General features: G+C 35.7%; 2 protein-coding genes across 12 annotated transcripts in view; both read right to left on the bottom strand.

The window, feature by feature from the left end:
• LOC125673244 (baculoviral IAP repeat-containing protein 2-like) overlaps positions 1-8,404 on the bottom strand; it is a 16,089-nt gene extending 7,685 nt beyond the window's left edge. The window contains exons 1-6 of one of the 11 annotated variants that reach the window (XM_056159551.1): positions 8,053-8,213; positions 5,463-5,507; positions 4,615-4,798; positions 4,389-4,497; positions 3,931-4,071; positions 1-2,819 (exon numbers count right to left, since the gene is read on the bottom strand). The exon at positions 1-2,819 is cut by the window's left edge and continues 355 nt beyond it. In XM_056159551.1, the coding sequence (XP_056015526.1) occupies positions 2,620-2,819; positions 3,931-4,071; positions 4,389-4,497; positions 4,615-4,740 (576 nt within the window). In that variant the 5' untranslated portion in view covers positions 4,741-4,798; positions 5,463-5,507; positions 8,053-8,213 and the 3' untranslated portion in view covers positions 1-2,619. The other 10 variants (XM_056159548.1, XM_056159549.1, XM_056159550.1 and 7 more) reach the window with 10 other exon arrangements.
• A 6,237-nt stretch (positions 8,405-14,641) lies between these two features.
• Positions 14,642-22,018, bottom strand: part of LOC125673750 (mannosyl-oligosaccharide 1,2-alpha-mannosidase IA-like) — a 47,145-nt gene continuing 39,768 nt past the window's right edge. Inside the window, exons 8-11 of the mRNA XM_056159525.1 lie at positions 20,999-21,107; positions 19,703-19,807; positions 18,290-18,462; positions 14,642-17,309 (exon numbers count right to left, since the gene is read on the bottom strand). Coding sequence (XP_056015500.1) covers positions 17,070-17,309; positions 18,290-18,462; positions 19,703-19,807; positions 20,999-21,107 — 627 coding nt within the window. The 3' untranslated portion in view covers positions 14,642-17,069. The remainder of the gene's footprint in view (positions 17,310-18,289; positions 18,463-19,702; positions 19,808-20,998; positions 21,108-22,018) is intronic.

Here is a 22,018-nt window from a genome sequence, read left to right as displayed (position 1 = left end):
GAATTAGAATTTATAGATTATCCTGTACAGCAGATTTATATGTAGACGTACATATCAAAGAAACAAAATGCGATGATGTAGGGATTTTATTTGAAGCACTACAAACAACAACATATAATTACGTATGAGGAAATGGGCTTTATAATTTATACCAATAAAGGATGTGATAGAAAAGATATAAAAAATGTGTTGGTCCTTATTTTCTCATTGAGCCCTTTTCCTGAAAATATTAATTAAAAACAACGAATTCTTAAAGTTTATCATAGCAGAATGCTGTGCAGAAAAATTAAAAACAGCCAAGTGGCTATAACTTTATCTGACTCATTGCCACAGGATATTGAAAACATTCCACGAAAGAGAATGATTTAAAGGCTTCACAAAAACTAACAAATTTGAAAAGGAACAGGAAAACCTAACCCAGTATATTTTTATCAGTTGGGATACGTTCCATTGTTTCAATAATTTGTCAAACTTCAAAGCAATATTGATAATGTGAGATAAATTCTACGTGATGTGGTGTTATCACTGGTAACTGTTATAGACGTTAAAAGCTTTTATATATATTTAGATATATGCTGATATGTCCTCTCAGTCTAGCATGATGTAATTGGTTCAACAAAGAACGACGACTCGTGATATGCATTACAAATATTGTATTGCACTGCAGAATTTCCCAAGAAAGAGCCACGATACGGTTGTAAACGTTATAGTTTGCCTGATAAAATTCATATTCATGTTTATCAGTAAGTCCTCTGATAAGAAATCGCTTTTAATTACAAGCAATAACAAATGACCCTTTAGTAAAAATAATCGTGTAGTCCACACACTAGAATCTAGTAACATCGCCTCCACATCATTATACATGTATCATAACAGGATACAATGTCTGTCGTGTAGACATGGTGACGTTTGTGAACTCGTCACGTAGAGGGATTTACAAATACCCGACAGTTCAATATTCTATCGCCAGTTTCCCTTAAAGCTATATAATCTGTCATTTCAAAACTATGCATGAAAATTATCCAATTATAGGAACGCATTTATCCATACCATAACAAACTGAGCGCGTTTGGTTTGATCGATAAATCGTTATAAATGACAGCTTAGAACACAGAATTCGTCAATGATTCAGAGCAGACGCATGTAAAATCCCTTTCATATCTGACGAGTTTGGGAAATTTCATCGCGTTCTATATACACTTAGCACATCGTCATTCATTCTGTTTCTGGTAGATTTCTTTAAACTTTAAGGAACGGATATAAATATTCTGTCGCTAAAGGGTCACCGTATCTTCCTATTAAGGCCTCATTACTTGGGTTGCCTCCTATCTTGACTTATGTCAATACATATCATAGATAGAGGCGTTTATCATTGTTTATCTGTCGCCCCCCTTTATTGCAATAGCCATATTACTGCATATATATTCTGAATGGATTTCTCTCTCTTTTCCCCCAGTAATCAAACGTTTTCATCAGTAGTCTGTTTAAGGTACGATTTTCCTGTTCCTGTCAACTCTTATGACTTAAGGTAGATCGATCCTCGTGTAATGTCATAGATGTTTGCAAAAATCTTTATCAAATTAAACTTTAACGGTAAAGAAATATATCTTTCAGTGAAATTTTATTCATTAGATAAAATGAAAGAATTGGTAAACTATTGATTTTGAAAAAGTTTATATTTTCCATAGATAATCAATTGTTTATAATAAAGAATTGTTGTCCAGGGCAATAACTCCCATACTGGTATTCCCTCTACTGTGTGCCTATTATTCAGTGTTCCCCTAATATCCACAATCAATTTAGAAATATTACTAACTAAGCAGGTTTCTTTAAAATGTTGCAAATTGACATTGAAAATTATAATTATAACAAATTTTTATCTGTTTGACTGAAATGTGTGATTTTCTTATGTTCACCTATACTTTTGTTTTTGTATGTCTGACATCTTCAAAAAGGTAACAATATATACATTTTTGTTGGTTATCAATCAAATTAAACTATATTGAATGGAAATCAATATTTTTTCGACTTTCAACCATTAATATTGATAAGCCACACAAGGATGGAACTACCTTATGGTATTTCATACATAACGAAGGGTATGTTACAATGTGAGTTGTAGTCATAGCAATATAGTTTACAGAACAGTGTCAACTACTTTTATCTTATTGTACATATAGATTTGTGATGAACTGTCGACACTCGACAAATCCCCTTTTGTTTTTAAATTCGTAAATATTACGTGTTGACCTTCATGATATTACCAAAATCAATTTCAGAAAAAATCACATAAGTAATTTATTTCCCATAAACTTAAACCTAAATTTAGATAATTTTGATAATTTTGACATCGAATAATTCGTAGTTGTTGTCAAACACATAATAACGCCTTGTCATTGATCAAAAATGAAATATGTATATTACACAAAAATACCCGAAGTTTATGGAATAAAGTTCTCTACAGTCATTACATTATTTTGGGGTTTTATTCAGCTAGCTATCATCAAAAGACACTACCAATGTTTCCTACTTACATTACATCTTTTCAATCGATAATGGAACAATTTTACATGGATGTAAAACCCATTTTCAGGAATGCATAGAGAAAGTAAATCCTTGCTACAGGTTGTCTCCGAACTTGACAATTTGTACTTTTTCAATTACTGATCCACAAAAGAAGCATTTCTTCATCCGGGTACATGTTACACATATCATGTGACCGCAGTTGACTATGACATGGCTTACTCTGCCATTGTCACAGCTTTTACAGACCAGCAGGCGTCTCATCTCCTCGTTTTGTTGTCGCATTTCATCCAGATCTAGAATAGAAACTGAACTCCAACCTCGGAATTTAACTACAACTTTAAAGATACCGTTATCATATTATACATCACTGAAACTTATAACAACACATGAATTATGAGGGAAACATTTTTCCGTTCACTATAAAGTATGTGGAATATTATACAATTATTGACATTTTAGGTCAATGTAGATCTCTATGTACCTGAGAAGTACGATACTAACAGAGGCCGGAGGTGAATTTATGCTTTTACATAAAGCATCATACTGACAGTGAAGATGTGTTATCATGTGACTTATTAAGTTATCATGTGACTTATTAAGTGAGGAAATCAAGATGTGTTTGTAAACCACTGATGTACTCAGCTTACAACATTTGATTGAATAATTTTCAAACTAGGTCAATGGTCAATGTCAATGTCACAAGGTCAATAAATCCGATACCGTTGGAAATGTTTTCTAATAAAAAATGCACATGCTTAATATCAAAACGGTACCTCTTACAATTTAAAAGATATAGCTTATATTCGAATTTTCTAAAAGTAGATCAAAGGTCAATGTAAAGGTCACCAGATGAACAATACAGATGCCAATGGAACGGTTGATTGTACATTGTTAAAAGATCCCGCTCGCGAATTTTTCATTCATATTGAGACATCACCATTACTTGTGAAAGGCAGCAAAAGTTGGACCTATGCTCGGCGCTTACGGCCTATGAGCAGGAAGGGATCTTTATCGTGCCAAACCTGCTGTGATAGGGGCTTCGGGTTTTGCTGTCTCATCCGAGGGACCACCCCATTTAGTCGATGTGTACGGCAAGCAAGGGTTACTGATGACCTATTATAACCCGGGTCCCCAAGGGACTCAATGGAAATGTCTTGCCACAAGAAATGCCCATACCAAATATGAAAGGTATCATTCTTATGGTGTAAAAGATATGACCAAGGTTAAAGTTTATTGCCACAAACAGACAGGCAGATAGAGACGGACGGATGTACAGACAGAGGAACAGACCAAACACTAGATGCCTCTGGATCTTCAATTCCACGGGCAGCAATGCATTGCACTTTCCAGGCGTAGCTAAAACATCGTAATGACTTAAATTGTCAGTTGTATTGCAATAACTACCTTCAGACATCGCCACGTTGTGTTGATTCTCTGCGCATGCGTGTGTTGGTCTTTTCAATCTGGCATTTGGTAGATTACCTTCCTGTTGCATTTTTTCGATTTCGTCCAGAAGGCACTGATCCGTTAGTACATGGCCTGGACCTGCAATCAAGCATCAAATTGGAATATTCTGACAAATCTGAAACCATAAAAACAAATCAGCACAATTGCAAGTCGGCTATTATCAAATCGGAAAGAAAGCATGACTTTTCATTTTTCTTAATACGTCCCTTCAAAAGTTTTCCATTCATCGTCTACAGCTGTATATGAAGTACTTCAGCTTTTACATCGTGACCTATGTTTGACACTCAGCAACATATTTACATTTTGAATTGAAAAAGATATTGCAATTGATTTGTCGTTTGGCATATTCTATCTGAACTACACCAACCCGCAACAGATGTAATATTTTTATTTACCATGTTTCTCGTGGATGCGGTCAATTGCTCTTCGAACGATTCGTGGCAGATATCCATGTCTCATAATATTTTGAGCAGCTTCATTCAACAAAACATTGTCCCTCTCGCTCTGAAAGACAATTCACATAAGTCATTTTAGCTTGTTCTGAAAGCATGGGGATTTCTATAATGCGTTTCATAAAAATACGAACATGGACTATAAATCACTTTTTGAATGAATACATACATTGCTACATACATCACTACACTCAGAAATCACTGGTTTTGGTTGGTCATCATTGTTGACGTCCCCAAGGAGAGAGGCGGCGTTCCACTGCCTCCCTCCACCGACATCAACATCGTGTGTAGACATTTCTTCCTCCGTAATATTGATGTAGCAAGATAAAACGCATTAAACTCAGCTTCGCCTTCTAAAAGAAAAAACATGACATTTAAATTTTGGTTTAATTTAAGTGTAAGCATTGTTGTACTGCAATTAAAGCAAATGTACCATATATGAACCATATATATGACGAGAAAAGAAAAATGTCAAAGAAAAATGTCAATCTGCGACATACATACATAACGTACAACATAATGGTATTTTTAGAACGCCCTATTTTCGTGATACCTCCCCTTTTAACAAATGTAATGCTCCTAAAAATAACCACAGCAGAACATGAGTTTGATTGACTTGCAATATAGCATGGGGGATCCATGCAAAGTGAAATTGTAAAACAGAAATAATTTCGTTCTGAAAACAGCCGAACATCTAGTTGAACTAAGCTATCCCCAAAATACCTGACTTAAAGTACGGACTACCCTTACTATTTTTCCACAGTGTAGGACCTGTACATGTTACATGGGTCGGATACATAGTAAGTTACATTGAAATCCACAAGAAATTAAAACGATTGTGATTGAGTATCTGGTGAATTCGTCTCTTGTGCTGCACCATAGAGATGTCATCAAACATTTCATAAGTTTCCTGTCATTTAAAATTGGTAGTGATGGCATTTCACCTGTTATGTGGCATGATCTAATAAACAAAATTAAATTTCATTTCACTGAAACTTTAATAATGAGCTATCTTACCGTCTACAATTAATCCCAACTTGTACACGAGAATGTGTAAACACCCTATAAATAAAAAATGGGAATACCAGACAAGTGTTAAAATAATGACACGTCAGACCGATCAATAGTTATTTTTATATTTTGAAACTTTACATTGTACTAATTTTAGATATTACCTCGACTGCTCACTGATATCCACATAAATGAGTTATACAAGTAGAGTTATCTTGTTAGTATAGTCAAAAGTATATTTGCTTTGTATGCATTTTCCCATTTATTCATCGGATTAATTGCTTACATTGTATAATTCACCAAACTAACTAGTGTTTTTCTTGAACCATATATATGACGAGTATCTTCATCGCCGACAAAGAAAAATGTCAATCTGCGACATACAGTACGGACCCCAGCGGAGGAAACACTGATATAGGCCTCTGTTTCACGAATATGTTGAACGCAGATGATCTTTAGTCAGTGATTTGTTTACCTGATCAAGATAAAGGGCTCACGGCGGGCATGACCAGTCAAATACGGAATGCTTACTCTTCCTTGGCACCTGATCCCACCTCTGGTGTGTGAAGGGGTCCTTGGTTGCCCTACTTTCAATTTTCTATTCTTTATAGGATTAATCATTGTTCGTTATTTACTTTTCAGAATAAATGACAGCTAAACGAACCGAATCCAGTGTTAAAATCTTCCCAAAGGGTTACAACATCGCCTTTAGATAATATGGAATGATAAAAAATGTATTCTTTGTAGTTATATTGAATTCTTGCGATTAGACGTCTTATGTACTGTTAAAATACTAATTATGGTCGTAGAATATGTACTGAGTATATCAAAACTGGAAAACATTATTACATTCTATGTCAAGCCCCTAATCCAAGTAGATTGCCTCACTGAGAGTGTAGGTTTTATCGTTAGATGGACTAAACACATGTAACAAGAAACAAGAGAACATTTCTAAAATAAGAAAACATCTATTTTCTATGTACATGTATCAATATTTGGTCTTAAAGTCTGTTATTTCATATTTATTGGTTGATAAATACAATATTATTGCAAATATTATTGTATAACATCTTATAAACATGCACATATCAGGTTTTTAATAATTAGTATATTCATTTATCTTTCGGGAGAAGTCCGGAAATATGTGAGCATATGTCATACTTTGAATTTCTTTTCATATCCTATTTCGGAGTCTATTACTGTAGAATTAATTCCCTGCATCAATGTCCCTTTGAACATTACCTGTAATTTGAAATTTTGAAATGCGGAAACATCGTCACTAAAAAAGTGTCAGTCCATTCTGAAACTGAATCTAATTTTCTCTCCAGTAAGAAAATTATAATATGAATACAAGTTGTGTCAAATCAGATTCATTGTGCTAGATAACAAAACGCAACGAGTCCTGCACACCACATAACGACACGCCTTGTTCATCGTGCAATATTCCTAGTTTCTTATTCCAGATTGGCCTTAACTCTTCTTTTCACCGTAGATTCGCAGACTGGACATGTCCGCATTGCTGGGCCACAGTCCGAGCAACAAACCAGATGACCACACGGCATGAATACGTACGATACCTGACTCTCAATGCAGACTTTGCACACAGTCAGATCTTTTAGTTTCTTGTGCTCATCTCTCAATTTTTCGATCTCTAGATAAACAGAAAGTATATATGAAGGCGAAGATAACGAACAGTGTTCAATCTCATAACATCTACAATAGAATTACCTACAACATAAGATAACGAACAGTGTTCAAGCTCATAACATATATCTACAATAGAATAACCTACAACATAAGGACATTGCTGAAACACATATTAATACATTATAGAATACATACCTGACATGATTTCCTCACCGAAATGACGGCACAATATGAGAACATTGCTGAAACACATATTAATACATTATAGAATACATACCTGACATGATTTCCTCACCGAAATGACGGCACAATATGAGAACATTGCTGAAACACATATCAATACATTATAGAATACATACCTGACATGATTTCCTCACCGAAATGACGGCACAATATGAGAACATTGCTGAAACACATATCAATACATTATAGAATACATACCTGACATGATTTCCTCACCGAAATGACGGCACAATATGAGAACATTGCTGAAACACATATTAATACATTATAGAATACATACCTGACATGATTTCCTCACGTCCGTGTTCCACGATTTTAAAGTAAAAATAGTTTTAGTTTCGCGTGTTCTAAATATAAACCATTCATCTCGCCTAACTTTAAATACTGGATTTCCCCGTTGCAGTATAAATAAGCGATCGATATATTGACACGATAAAAGGCTGACTGTTGCTCAGAAATAACAAAGGATAATAGTATATTTCTCTATAGCAAAAAAGTCTATTCTGATTGATGCAAACATTGAATTATTTAGAAAAACGACGGTGTGTTACATAGTGCATGTACTGTATGAATCGTTTGTAAAAAGTTGTGTAAAATATTCATTACTGTGAGGGTCACCACGCAAAAAAGACAGCAACTGAAAACACCAACAACAAATAACCTAACTCATAATAACAGCAACAGAATATCAAACGGCAGTAATTACCCTAGTTTCTGTGGAAACGAGGGGGTTATTTATATTCGGTCTTTCCTATCCCCCTCGTTTCTGTCCAAGCCTTCAAAAAGTATCTGGGAAATCAGTCGCGCTTCAGTTTGAATTTATTTCAGCTTACATTTGATGTGAATCGTTCGAAAACTTACATAAATCAATTTATGAATGATTTTGCCGCAAGGGGATACAAGTGAAACCATTCAATTCCACACTAAAGCAACGATAATCGTCGTCATTTCAAACACTACATCCTTTCGCTATCAAATTCGCCTCCATGATAAACAATGACTTCAGCGCATGCGTCACTTCATTTTGTAAAACACCTAGAGGCCCAAGAGGGGTGAAATGCCTTACTTTAGTCAATCGCACAAAAATCTAACTTTTTCAGTTCATTTGTTATTACACGCATCGTATTTTTATAAGTGGACATATTTTTCTGAATATGAAAATACAGAAACAATAAAGATAAAAAGGAAGTTGTTACATAAATTATTCTAGGCTAAGTGTTTGGTGGAATGAAAAATGTTCGATATTGTCTGAAATAAATGCGCATATTGTATTTGCTGTGCTGTTTGTTTTGAAAATGGCATTGTTGTAACAAAACAAAAACAATCAAACAAACAAACAAAAAATAAATAAATAAATAAATATTTTTTTTAAAAAGAAAAAAAGAAGTGTTGAAATAGATGGGATTGAATTTGATTGATCTCGATCATAATATCAGGCACGGATCTTGATTTTTAAAGAGAGGTGAACCAAAGGATTTGTTGAATGTTGTTGATACAATGTACCATGATATGTGTTTTGTACAGTGCACTTATTTTATCGTATGCATGCAGATTTATAAGTACGTTATCGATTAAAACATCCTTTAAAAAGGAATTTAAAATGACAAAAGTATTTACAATGTTCATTGATAAATGTTCAATGTCTGACAAAAAACTTGATTTACTTAGTCTTCATGAACACCCCCCCCCCCCTTAAATTTGATGATGTTGAAAATAATAATCAGGGCCACGGTGCATGAATATCAATGTCGGATTGCATAAACTTGCAGGAGTTTTGAAACCCTCCCCCATGAATTAATATTTAAAATTAAATTTTGATCCGGCATTCATCATTTGACATTTTCCCTAAAAGAGTTCAATTGATTATTTCGGATGCATGTGAATGAATCTCTTTGTTAGATAATTAATGTCCATCTGGATGTTGGGGTAATTGTTCATTAATGACACTCCAGAAAGTCTCTCCTTGCCCATTATGGAACGTAAGTACATCTTTACAAGTACGTGTTGAAATGAAAATGACCCTTCTGCTTTGCAGTTGGTAAAGGGTAAGGTGCAGCCGATGAAGAATTATAATTTCTGCGGGTTGGAAAATATCTTTATTGAATTCCAACAAGCATTCCACTTGGCATCAACTCAATCTACGACTGACCACTTCTGTTTCCAAGCGGTGACCTCATGTTGGAGAGACGTGGGTGATTGAAAGTGGTTTTCCCACATAAATAAACTCTCTATCTCTCTCTCCAAAATCAAAAGGGGGAATGCAACCCCCTCCCCCGTTGAGACCCGCCAATGAATGTATTGTTAAGTAGACTGAAATTAATCACCTTTTACTGATTTGCAGTTTAACAGTCTGTATAAACAAATAAAGTTCTTATGTCACAGGTTTGTTGTTCTGTCATAGATTCGTTCTTTTTCAATTCATGGTATGAAATTCCTTATAAGAAGAGCCCCCCCCCCCCCTCTCTCTCTCTCTCTCTAAAAAAGAAGGTATAATGAATAAATATAATAATAATAAAATAAAAATGAATGAATATATAAGGGGGAAAATAGACACACGAGATGCGGTTCTTTTAATATGATATTTAATCCCATTTCATGAATGCAGTACACACTGAGCAAATGGTCTTTTAATATTTTTTATTCCCAATTTTACTTATTTTGTTTCCAGTAATTCAACATTTTCATATTTAGAAGAATAATATAAGTCCATTCACAGAAATGAAAGGCAGTGCGTATGATGAGAAATAAACTGAAAAAGTTAGATTTTTGTGCGATTTACTGGTAGTAAGTCATTTCACCCCTTTTGGGCCTCTAGGTGTTTTACAAAATGAAGTGACGCATGCGCTGAAGACATTGTTTATCATGGAGGCGAATTTGATAGCGAAAGGATGTAGTGTTTGAAATGACGACGATTATCGTTGCTTTAGTGTGGAATTGAATGGTTTCACTTGTATTCCCTTGCGGCAAAATCATTCATAAATTGATTTATGTAAGTTTTCGAACGATTCACATCAAATGTAAGCTGAAATAAATTCAAACCGAAGCGCGACTGATTTCCCACATACTTTAAGACTGAATATAAATAACCCCCTCGTTTCCACAGAAACTATAATTACCCCTAAAGTTCACACGTCCTAGTCAAATTATAACGGATTTATGATAAACGTTATCTGTGCAATGTTGATATACAAACAGTAGACTTTTGGGTTTTGTCTTCTCATGTGGTAAGCCTTTGAATACACAGTTTCATAAGGATATAAAAACAGATCAGCTAACAAAGGAGCTCGTGTACATAGGAACTCCAATAGACTGTTAGAAGAGTACCTGATCTGATCACCACAGACTACGAAAATATTGTCAATGAGACACTCCAGGATATTTTTTTTTTCATCTTCAGAGTACTTGTGCGTGGTGTTTGACAAAATGATGTTCTGACCATGGATGACTGATCACTATATATGAATATTTCCTTTTTCCATTTTTTGATGCAGCAACTGTCTATGATTTCAGAAAGTCTAGACTTGTACATGTAATTTATCGTGAGGAATCGTCGTGTAAAGTGTTGTAAAGTCATACATTTTTATGTTGTTGATATGAGAAAAGTTTTGCGATTTCAAATTGACTGAAAGTTCTTTACATTTTTTGAGAATACTATACAGCGAGAGTAAAGAATTTATACAAAGAATTCTAAATGAAATGAACAAACACAGACCCCCGGAGGTTGGACCAGATGCCTGGGAAAGTAAACTTCTGTTGACCAGGTACACCTCCCGTGAATCCTCTATCTTGATCTGGGAAACTGTGTAACTCTTAGTAATAATCAATATGAAAACAGCAGCCTTTAAATTCATATGGAACACGTTTTACAGCATTCAACATAGTGGCAGGTTCTATTTGCAAACAAAAGCATTCTAAGGATCATAGAGGTTAAGAAAAGATAGGTTTAAACGACATTGTTGAATCCTTATAACCTCATAAAAGGTTGTAACTTCAAAAAAGGAATCCCGTGGGGATCCTTGTTAGAATAGATCCTCAGCACCCCTTGCTTGTCGTAAGAGGCGACTAGAGGGGGTTGGTCCTGCGGATGAGACTGCAAAAACCGAGGCCCCGTGTCACAGTAGGTGTGACACGGTAAATATCCCTTCCTGTTCAAAGGCCCTAAGAACCAAGCATAGGTCTAACTTTTGCAGTCCTTCACCGGCAGTGGTGACGTCTCCATATGATTGAACTATTCTCGAGAGGGACTTTAAACAATATTCAATCAATCAATCATGAAAGGTAAAGATAACAAACGGTGATCAATCTTCTAACTCCTAATAAGGAACACAAAACAAAGAGTTGGCCAAACACGGACCCCTGGACACACCTGAGGTGGGATCAGGTGCCTAGGAGGAGTAAGCACCCCCTGTCGACAGGTCACATCCGCCGTAAGCCCTTTATCTTGATCAGGTAAACGGAGTTATCAGCAGGCAAAGCCAGTACCCCAAGCACGGCCCAACAACAGGCATGAAACAAGTCAGACAGCACTCAACCCACCACAGGCTGCACTAGCAAACCAGACAACTATTACGATTACAGAATCTGCGAAATGCTGACTCTAAACGAGACTGCCGAAAGGGGGACAACAACTTGTCTGCCAGCATCTCATTTGTCAGTAGCCTGCGTTGATAAAATAAATATGTATTATAAGCAGGACATACTCTCGCGTATCTAATCAACTGAGAAACACAAACACCGCGTCCAGCTGAAAATGAAATTTAAGAAGTTGACTATGAAGAAGCTAAAATTGAGCCAATATTATGTATTGTTTAACGTCCGCTCACTCATATAGAGAGGTCACCGATGAAAGTTTGCAAAATTTAAGCCTATGCTCGGCGCTCACGGCCTTTGAGCAGGGAGTGATCTTCATCGTACCACACCTGTTGTGACACGGGATCTCAGTTTTTGTGGTCTCATCCGAAGGACTGCCCCATTTGGTCGCCTCTTACGACAAGCAAGGGGTACAGGGGACCTATTCTAACCTCGGTCCCCACGGGACTGCCTTCGTTTGACGTTAACGTGTGTTTAGTAAAACAACCTACGAATTGCAGAAGTGATACCTGATGCGAGAGAAATGATTGATTTCGATAACGCTGCCCTAACTTTCAGTTAAAAATTCCAGCAATGAAAACGTTAGGATGAGTACTTTTCTACTTGTAGACGTTCATTCCCAACATGTCAAGACAGCATTTCACCTAATGATAAGTTGCATTTGTAAATAAGATAATTATAACGACCATAAAATTTGCCTTTAAACCAGACTGTTGAAACCCCTGTAGTAACACCTCATTAGTCAGTAGCCTTAATGTTAAAATTAATCATACGCAGAACATGCTCTTGTGTATCGAATCAGTTGAGAGATATAAACATCATATGAAGGCGATATAAACATCATATGAAGGCGATATAAACATATGAAGGCGATAATGGAATATTCCCTCACAAATATGGAAAATTAAAATCAAAGGCCTTAAGGGCCTGAGAGTCGACTCTCTCTTCATCTGCTCGTCAATGTTTTGGAGAATATCTCTCATGGGGTACGGAAAGGGGTAGATTGAGTTGCAAGCCTTGTTATATATTATGAATCAGTGGGATAAGACATTTTTTAAAACGTGGATAAATTAGTGTTCTCTGATAATGATACGTGTATTTAAGCTTCCTGGAACATGAAAAAATCTATAAAGAGACACCATAGATCAGAGAGAAATATTTATTTGTGGTTCGAATTTCATCCATTGTTTACATATACGTTATAGTGCAATATCCTTGACCCAGGCGCCTATGGGTATATATTTTAACATAATGTATATACTTAAAGATAATTTACACTCTAGGCCAAGAGAGGAATTTTGAGAGTCATAATTCAAACAAAACATTGACTTGTCATGACATTATTTTCCTGAACAATTCTTGAGAAAAAAATATTTTCCTATATACTGTTTCCTAACACAACATCGGAAAATGTATTCATTGCACTCTCTTTGATCCCCTTTACAAGAAAAGGTAATCAGTATGAATCTGTGGTCCATCTGTATGTTTCAACAATGCACATATTCGATATTGAATTAATGAACATTACCGGCGAACATGTGAATCTCCGATGAGAAGCGACATACCAATAGTTAGCACACAGTACAAAGGTTGTAGTCATCAAAACTGAAGCACGCTCACAATTGACCACCCCATTTCCCATGCATGGCATCTAGCTCCTCCGAGGTGACGCTTTTTAAAATATGAAAAATACAGGTACCACAGCGATCAAATTACCTGATCCTGAAGGTTCAACGGAAATAAAGAATCGATTCGTGCAGAAGAGTTGATGTCAAAAGTAGTATTCCAAGGGGAAAAAGCAGGAAAACGACCATGATAACATAAATCTTCGATGAAATGTACGTAGATATTTTCACCCTATAACACAAATTTCGGTGAACACACACTATCAGTCTCTTCGCCAACTTCTGTAAACACACGATATTTTTCCCGCTAAAACGTCACGTGACAATGTTGAAATTAGACAAGTCGTTCTTGAAATAATATATTCATACGCGCTCACGTTGTCTAATAAACAGATCAGACAAAACATTTTAAAAGGAGAATTTGCTTGTTATGTCGCGCATAATCATAATCGGAATAGTTTTAAAGAGTATGGATAAGAAAGGAATGATATTTACCAAACAGTGTTGAAATTTCAACAACTAAAGAATAAGAACTATTTGCACGCGCATGATTATAAACACAGATAGTTTGTGTGACGCGGTAAATCCGCACGCCGTTGATAGCAAGGAGCATCTCGCTTCGCGAGCCGACTCAAAAATAAATTAAAACACAGCATGTCGACACACTATTTTCATCTTTATACACTTTTTATCTTAAAATTAAAAACAGTATTAACGATTTTCATTATTCGTGATGTTGGTGTTTTGTGTGTGATTTCCTTGTGACTTTACATCTATAATTTGTAAACACTAGAGGGAAGTGAATGCTGTTTGTGTGTTACTAAACTCGCTCTTAAAACAGTACAAAAATTCTCTTAAAACAGTACAAAAACGTCCCTTTGGTAGATAAATATCCTGTCCTACATTGGTTGTTAAAATATGAAAATCGAAAATTTGTGTATTTGTTTGTCTGTATATACGCATGTGGTTTTACATCCCATTTTTCACTCCGGGAGACGTCAATAGCTTTGGGTGAAGAGCTGGACATTTTTCACCTATTGTTTATAAGACATGTTGTTTATAAGAATGGCAACACCTCAGTAATATTATTAAATTGAATTTAATGAGTTGAATGACAGCATTATAAATACATGACTATTGAATGAACACATAATAGAATCACTATAATTCAATTGATAAGAGAGGACAACTTTACAGCAATATATATATACAACTAATGCTATCTAATGTTGGTGTACGATTACTTTGTTATCACAATAGAAAATCTAAATTCACAACTAAAACGCTGACTTCTTATCGAAACGTAAAAACACTCACACAGGATTAAGAACAAATTATTTTTTTCTTCAAAATTTAACACATCTCTATGTTTCCTGCTGCATCTGTCAAATACATACTATCAACAATAAATAATTACTATACAAGTCATAGATAATATCTATATCTGCTTATGAAATCATTGTTTCCTCTGACTAAATTCCACTTACTGAATTTTAGTGCGTTTAATATTAAGCAAAAAATAAATGGAATGCACTTGTCATCAAAATAAAAACAGTGGCTAAAAACAAAGTCTACCAAAAGCAAAAACATATGACTATTTAAAGATCTATCAGAACTACAAATTACACATGATGTAGCTTTTACAAGAATTAAAAATCTGTTTTCAACAATATATACAGTTTTTTGTACACATCAAGACGTAACCCCCTGAAAACTTGTAGTTTAGTCTCACGTTCGAGAGGGTTCAATCATTGTAATTTAATTGACTATCGATTATACATAATGTCAATAAGTTCAACTAATGCTAACATTAAAATATTTACATTTTATGGTGCTAACAACTCGAGACAATTACGTAAGATTATTTCAATGTTAGTTGTTTTAAGTCTCATTCGAAAAAAAAATTCTGGCATGCGACGTATAGCAACAAACAAACAATGCCTTACCACACGAGTACACGCTATCTACTGAATACTAAATAAATATCCTAAATGTGTTCTCCTACTTTGTGAGAACAAGTGAAGTGTGAAGAAAATTATCAAAGCATTAAATACAAATGACAAATTATTGTTAACAGTGAGGATGTATATCTCAGCTTGTGTATGTACAGTAAGAAACCCTTACACCTTTCTCTCGCAGCGACCAAAATCTGACCTCGTTGAAACCTTTCTCTCACAGCAACCAAAATCTGACCTCGTTGAAACCGACCAAAATCTGACCTTGCTGAAACTAACCAAAATCTGACCTCGCTGAAACTTTTCTCTCGCGGTGGCTAAATTTTGACCAGACCGACACGCACCGTCTAACAAAGTTTGATCTTTTTCACCAGGTGTTATCTTCCCCAAAAAATCAATCTGAAATATTTATTTAAAAAAAAAAAAGAAAATAATTTATTGAAATTGCAAACAAGAAAATTAAAGATTCGTGGTCTTCCACTTTTATTTTATTTTGGAGACGGCACTGAAATTTTCATTACATTTGGTAAAGAACTGCCACATGAAAATATGCTCCCTAAATATGAAGCCCAAAGTCAAAAGTATTTGCAACCTGATTGGCCAGGTTTAAAGTCTTTAGAGAGACTGGCAGACAGAAACTCATAGGAAAACGTATGTCCCTGTCAATGTGCATTCACAAAGAAAACAAAAAGCTTTAGACTAGTGTCTGAGAATACAAACTTTCAAAAGGATTGTCAGACAGACAGAAAGGTGGACAAATTGTCAACTGTACAAACTGATATTCTTCATCAGAAATGGTGGGGAGGACAACAAAAATAAATTTCTCTTTTCTCATGGTCCCGTTAATCAATTTACAGTATAATTAGAATTCTATTTTTAGTTTGAATGTTGAAAAGAAAATGCCTATAAAACTTATATATAATAAATTGTCCACTCCAATCCACAGAAATGTATGACTGAGCATGTTACAATGTACAGACAACCCTTCACTTTATTTCTGAGTACTAAGCAGAGGTTGTGTATAATTGTCTCGTCCACCAAACACACATCTCCCACACACTGTACACACATCTCTCACACACTGCACACACATCTCTCACACACTGTACACACATCTCTCACACACTGTACACACATCTCTCACACACTGTACACACACTGTACACACATCTCTCACACACTGTACACACATCTCTCACACACTCTACACACATCTCTCACACACTGTACACACATCTCTCACACACTGTACACACACTGTACACACATCTCTCACACACTGTACACACATCTCTCACACACTGTACACACATTTCCAAAACACATTACCATATAAAAACAAGAAGAAGCGTTGACAAAGAATATTTCAAAATGAGATAAATTTAGACTTTTCAGAATCAGAGTTCAAATGGTTTACAATAACCATTAAACGAATTTACTCCATATGTCATCATAGAGACATTACAAAATGAAAGTAGCAGGTGCTTGTACACACACTTACACAGTGACTTTGTCCAATCACAGCCTTTTTATTGGGACTTTAATCATTGTATTCATCTCTCCTTCTTCTCAATCACTTTATTGGCACTCTCTATGGGTAGGGGGTGCGCCTCTGTGTTAAACACCCACTTGTCTAGGGGGATGAGGGAGTCATCAGAGAACGTGAGATAGAGATATTTGAGAGTCTCTGCCAAGAAGAAGCTCTGCTGCACGTCGTCTTGTGACGGGTTCGACTGATAAACATCTCGGACTCCTGTGTATCCTCCATCCACTCGACAATTCTTTTCTAACGCCTAAAAATAAACAAAATATCTGATCAAAATAAACCTGTCATCCACTCTTTTCCCTTTACATCTTCAGCTGAAAACATTTTTTTTTTGGTCATATTGCAATTTGTTAGAAATTGCTTTTTGCTACAACTAAATGACAACTTATCAAGATATTTGAATAGTGAATATAACTTAATCTGTGAATTGAAAAATAGGGTTGTTTTTTTTTCACATAAAGATATAAATACATTTAGATCTATTTTTTTTCATATTACATAATATGTTTATTTAGTAAATTATAACTTAATGACTTGGAACTAATTATTAAGTGATTTCTCAATAGGTAAAAATGGCACAATGGGCTCCTAAAATAATTTCCCAGCTGTGCACATGTTAGTTTTCTCCTTTGATTTCCTGGGCTTTCCCACCTGTGTACATGCTAGTTTTCTCCTTTGATTATTTTCTGGGCTTTCCCAGCGGAGGCAAAGTTTGTTGAGTTTATAACTGATGCCACAATGTTTGTCAATGATTTTAATGGTTGTGAATTGGGAGATTGAATCTTAAAATACCTGCTATATTCGCCGAGCGCTCGGATCATGATAACGAGTAACAGTACACCCTGGGTGTCCATTTCTAAGTGTATATTTAATTACAAAACACGGAAAATCCACACCATGAAGTGGAAAAAAATGTCAAGATTATAGTTCAAATCTCCTTTCTAGCCTTTATCTACATTATCCATGACCCAAGTATTGATAATTGTACAAGAGGTTAACTTTTCTTGGCAATTTGAATAGGCCAAAATTAGCCCCCTGCTCTCCCCCTTTGATTTCATGATTTTGGCCTACAGTGAAAAGTAAAATTATACTCCTGCAAAATTTTAGTTCTGCACGGTAAAACTGTTTACAGTAACGTGATTTACGGTAAAGTGGTTTATAATAAAGTGATTTACAGTAAAGTGGTTTACAGTAAAGTGGTTAACAGTAAAACTCTTTGTGGTATACCTGAATAGCTTCCCAATTCCAGTCTCTATACTTCTGATCTTTGGTCAATCTCCACATGTAGAAGTGAGTTTCTACCACTTCTGGGCGCAGTATGTAATATTTCTCGTTCTGTCGGATCGACTTAGCTTCTGTGTTTCCATCGAACCTAAATGCCTCGGGACCTAATTTTGTCTCTGAAAGAGAGAGAGAGAAAGCATACAGTTATCGTAACCATTGAGCTAAGTCATTAAGCTGTGTATATGATGACTAATGGGACGTTCTTCTTGTTCAACAAAATATCTACACTGTTAGGCTAAACAAATTTGGAAGTTTGCTTCAGTAATCTTGAAAACATTGGTCCTACCTATATAGTGAAGCTTCTTTTTAGGAGGAAATTTTGATTGGGAAAGACCAACAGAAAAATGGCCAACTCAAATTAATTTACATATCTACTACCTTAAACACAACAAATTGAAACACTTTTACTTCACTACTGATTATGTTATTTAATCTTGATAGTAATATTGTTTTTCCTCTTACTTACAATATTTTGTAAATGACATTCTTCATGCTCAACAGAAACAAAGGAATGAAACAAAATTCAATTTACAAAAGTTTCTAATCTTGGCCTGAAATTTTGTTCCAAAAAGTTTATACTCAGTCTGCAAAATATGGTTACAGCGAACACACTTGTAATGAATTCAAATTTACAGTAAAGCATGGTTACAGTGAACACACTTGTAATGAATTCACACTTACAGTAAAACATGGTTACACTGAACACACTTAAAATGAATGCACACTTACAGTGAAGCACAGTCACAGCGAACAAGTTTATAATGAATTCACACTTACAGTAAAACACGGTTACAGTGAGCACACTTATAATGAATTCACAAGTAGTCAAACACGGTTACAGCAAACATGCTTATAATGAATTCACACTTACAGTAAAACACAGTTACAGTGAACACACTTATAATGAATTCACACTTACAGTAAAACACAGTTACAGTGAACACACTTATAATGAATTCACACTTACAGTAAAACACGGTTACAGTGAACACTCATAATGAATTCACACTTACAGTCAAATACAGTTACAATGAACACTTATAATGAGTTCACGCTTACAGTAAAATACGTGTGATTTACCTGAAATTGTGTAAGATTCATGACAGGCGTTTGATATCTACAGGTGTGTAAATTACCTGATCTTGTGTAAGATAATGACAGGTATTTGATATCTACGGGTGTGTAAATTACCTGATCTTGTGTAAGATAATGACAGGTATTTGATATCTACCGCTATGTAACTTACCTGATCTTGTATAAGATTAATTACAGGTGTTTGATATCTACAGGTGTGGTTTACCTGATCTTGTGTATGATGCATGACAGGTGTTTGATATATACAGGTGTGTAACTTACCTGATCTTGCATAAGATTCATGACAGGTGTTTGATATCCCGGCACCCAAGTTCATATACTTTTCTTCATTATCGGAGTACTTGGCTCCTAATGCAAACATGCCACCTGAAAATAACAAGACGCCCATGGGCCACATCGCTCATCTGAGTCACCTTGGCCCATATCTGAAGACTTTCCATATATATTTGCATGTAAAACCTTAGTCCCTATTATGGCCCCAACTACCCCTGGAGGCCACGATTTTTGCAAACTTGAATCTACACTACGTCAGAGAGCTTTCATGTAAATGTCAACTTCTTTGGCTCAATGGTTCTTGAGAAGAAGATTTTTAAAGATTTTCCCTATATTTGTATGTAAAACTTTGAATCCCCTCCTTGTGGCCCCATCCTACCCCGGGAGCCATGATTTGAACAAACTTGAATCTGCACTATGTCAGAAAGTTTTCATGTAAAAATCAGCTTTTCTGGCTCAGTGGTTCTTGAGAAGAAGATTTTCCTATATATTTGTATGTAAAACTTTGATCCCCTATTGTGGCCCCATCCAACCCCCGGGGCCCATGATTTCAACAAACTTGAATCTGCATTATGTCAGGAAGCTTTCATGTAAATCTCAGCTTTTCTGGCTTAGTGGTTCTTGAGAAGAAGATTTTTAAAGTTTTTCCCTATATATTTGTAAAACTTTGATCCCCCCACTTGTGGCCCCATCCTACCCCTGGGGGCCATGATTTGAACAAACTTGAATCTGCAATATGTCAGGAAGCTTTCAGGTAAATTTCAGCTCTTCTGGCCCAGTGGTTCTTGAGAAGAAGATTTTTAAATGACCCCACCCTATTTTTGCATTTTTGTGATTATCTCCCCTTTGAAAACGACATGGCCCTGGATTTGAACAAACTTGAAAGCCCTTCACCCAAGGATGCTTTTGGCCAAGTTTGGTTGAAATTGGCCCAAGTGGTTCTGGAGAAGCCCAAAATGTGAAAAGTTTACAGATGGACGGACGGACGACGGACAGAATGTGATCAGAAAAGCTCACTTGAACCTTCAGTTCAGGTGAGCTAAAAACAGAATAACGTGTCTAGACATTTATAGTCATAGTGTTTACATGTAGCAGTATGTGACAGAATACACACATTAATGTGCACCAGTATCTCGTAAATTACAAAACAAATGAACTGCATGTTTGATGTGATGTACTTAGTTTATCTCTAGCTGTTGCCATGATATGTTTGATTGTGTGCATTAAAAGATCCAAATATCCAACATTTCCATCACCAACACAACAAAGAATACATATACAGACCTGCAAAACAGCCTAGATGGTCCATTTTATTCTCCAGTCTTCCAGATTTGTATTCAGCCACGTACGTCAGCCCACCTGGAGACTTTTTCACAAGCTTCTCCGAGATGGCCTACAATGACCAGGTATCAATAAAGATTTATAATAGAGGTTTTTTTCACAAGCTTCTCTGAGACTGCACAGATTCAGATCTCAACAAAGATTTACACTGCAGCATTTGTTTTCCACAATATATCATATAATCAAGATACATTTTATCACATAAAAGATCGCTATGAGCAGCCATGTCCCCCAATGCCGCAAAAAAGTGAAGCACGAATGTTTCATAACTCCTGTAAAATTTGTCAAATCAAAATGACGGCGCAATATGATCAGGCCAAAAAGAAATATATGTTGGTTTCCACTTTCCCGACAGACCCTAAAAATTTCTGCTGACGCTAACACATATTTTTCCGCTCTCATATCTAAATTTCAAACGTGATATAAAAATAGTGATCGTGATCTTACACACAAGAACCATAACCACGGCTAAGGCTAATCACTGCTGAGATTTGGCTTGGCTGTATAGTCACTGCTGAGATTTGGCTTGGCTGTATTTTCACTGCTGAGATTTGGCTTGGCTGTATAGTCACTGATGAGATTTGGCTTGGCTGTATTTTCACTGATGAGATTTGGCTTGGCTGTATAGTCACTGCTGAGATTTGGCTTGGCTGTATTTTCACTGCTGAGATTTGGCTTGGCTGTATTTTCACTGCTGAGATTTGGCTTGGCTGTATTTTTGTTTGACTTGGCTGGATTTTTGGAATAAAGCCGTTGCCGAATATCAGAACAATCCTTCATAAATCAAATTTATAAGTCAACTTCAGCCGATGCAAACAATTATCATGCACCGGTTACTTGACAACAATGCTGTCTGCTTCAGTTAAGTTATTAGTATAAAATACGAACTTTCCATCACTTACCGTTTAGGCTAGTTGTGTTAACTACAAAATTAAAACAACCATTTGCTTTGTTTACAGAAAT

Source organism: Ostrea edulis, chromosome 3 (assembly GCF_947568905.1).
Source record: "Ostrea edulis chromosome 3, xbOstEdul1.1, whole genome shotgun sequence".
Lineage (NCBI taxonomy): Eukaryota > Metazoa > Mollusca > Bivalvia > Ostreida > Ostreidae > Ostrea > Ostrea edulis.
The sequence above is the reverse complement of the archived record's forward strand: the minus strand, read 5'-3'. Positions and strand labels throughout refer to the sequence as shown.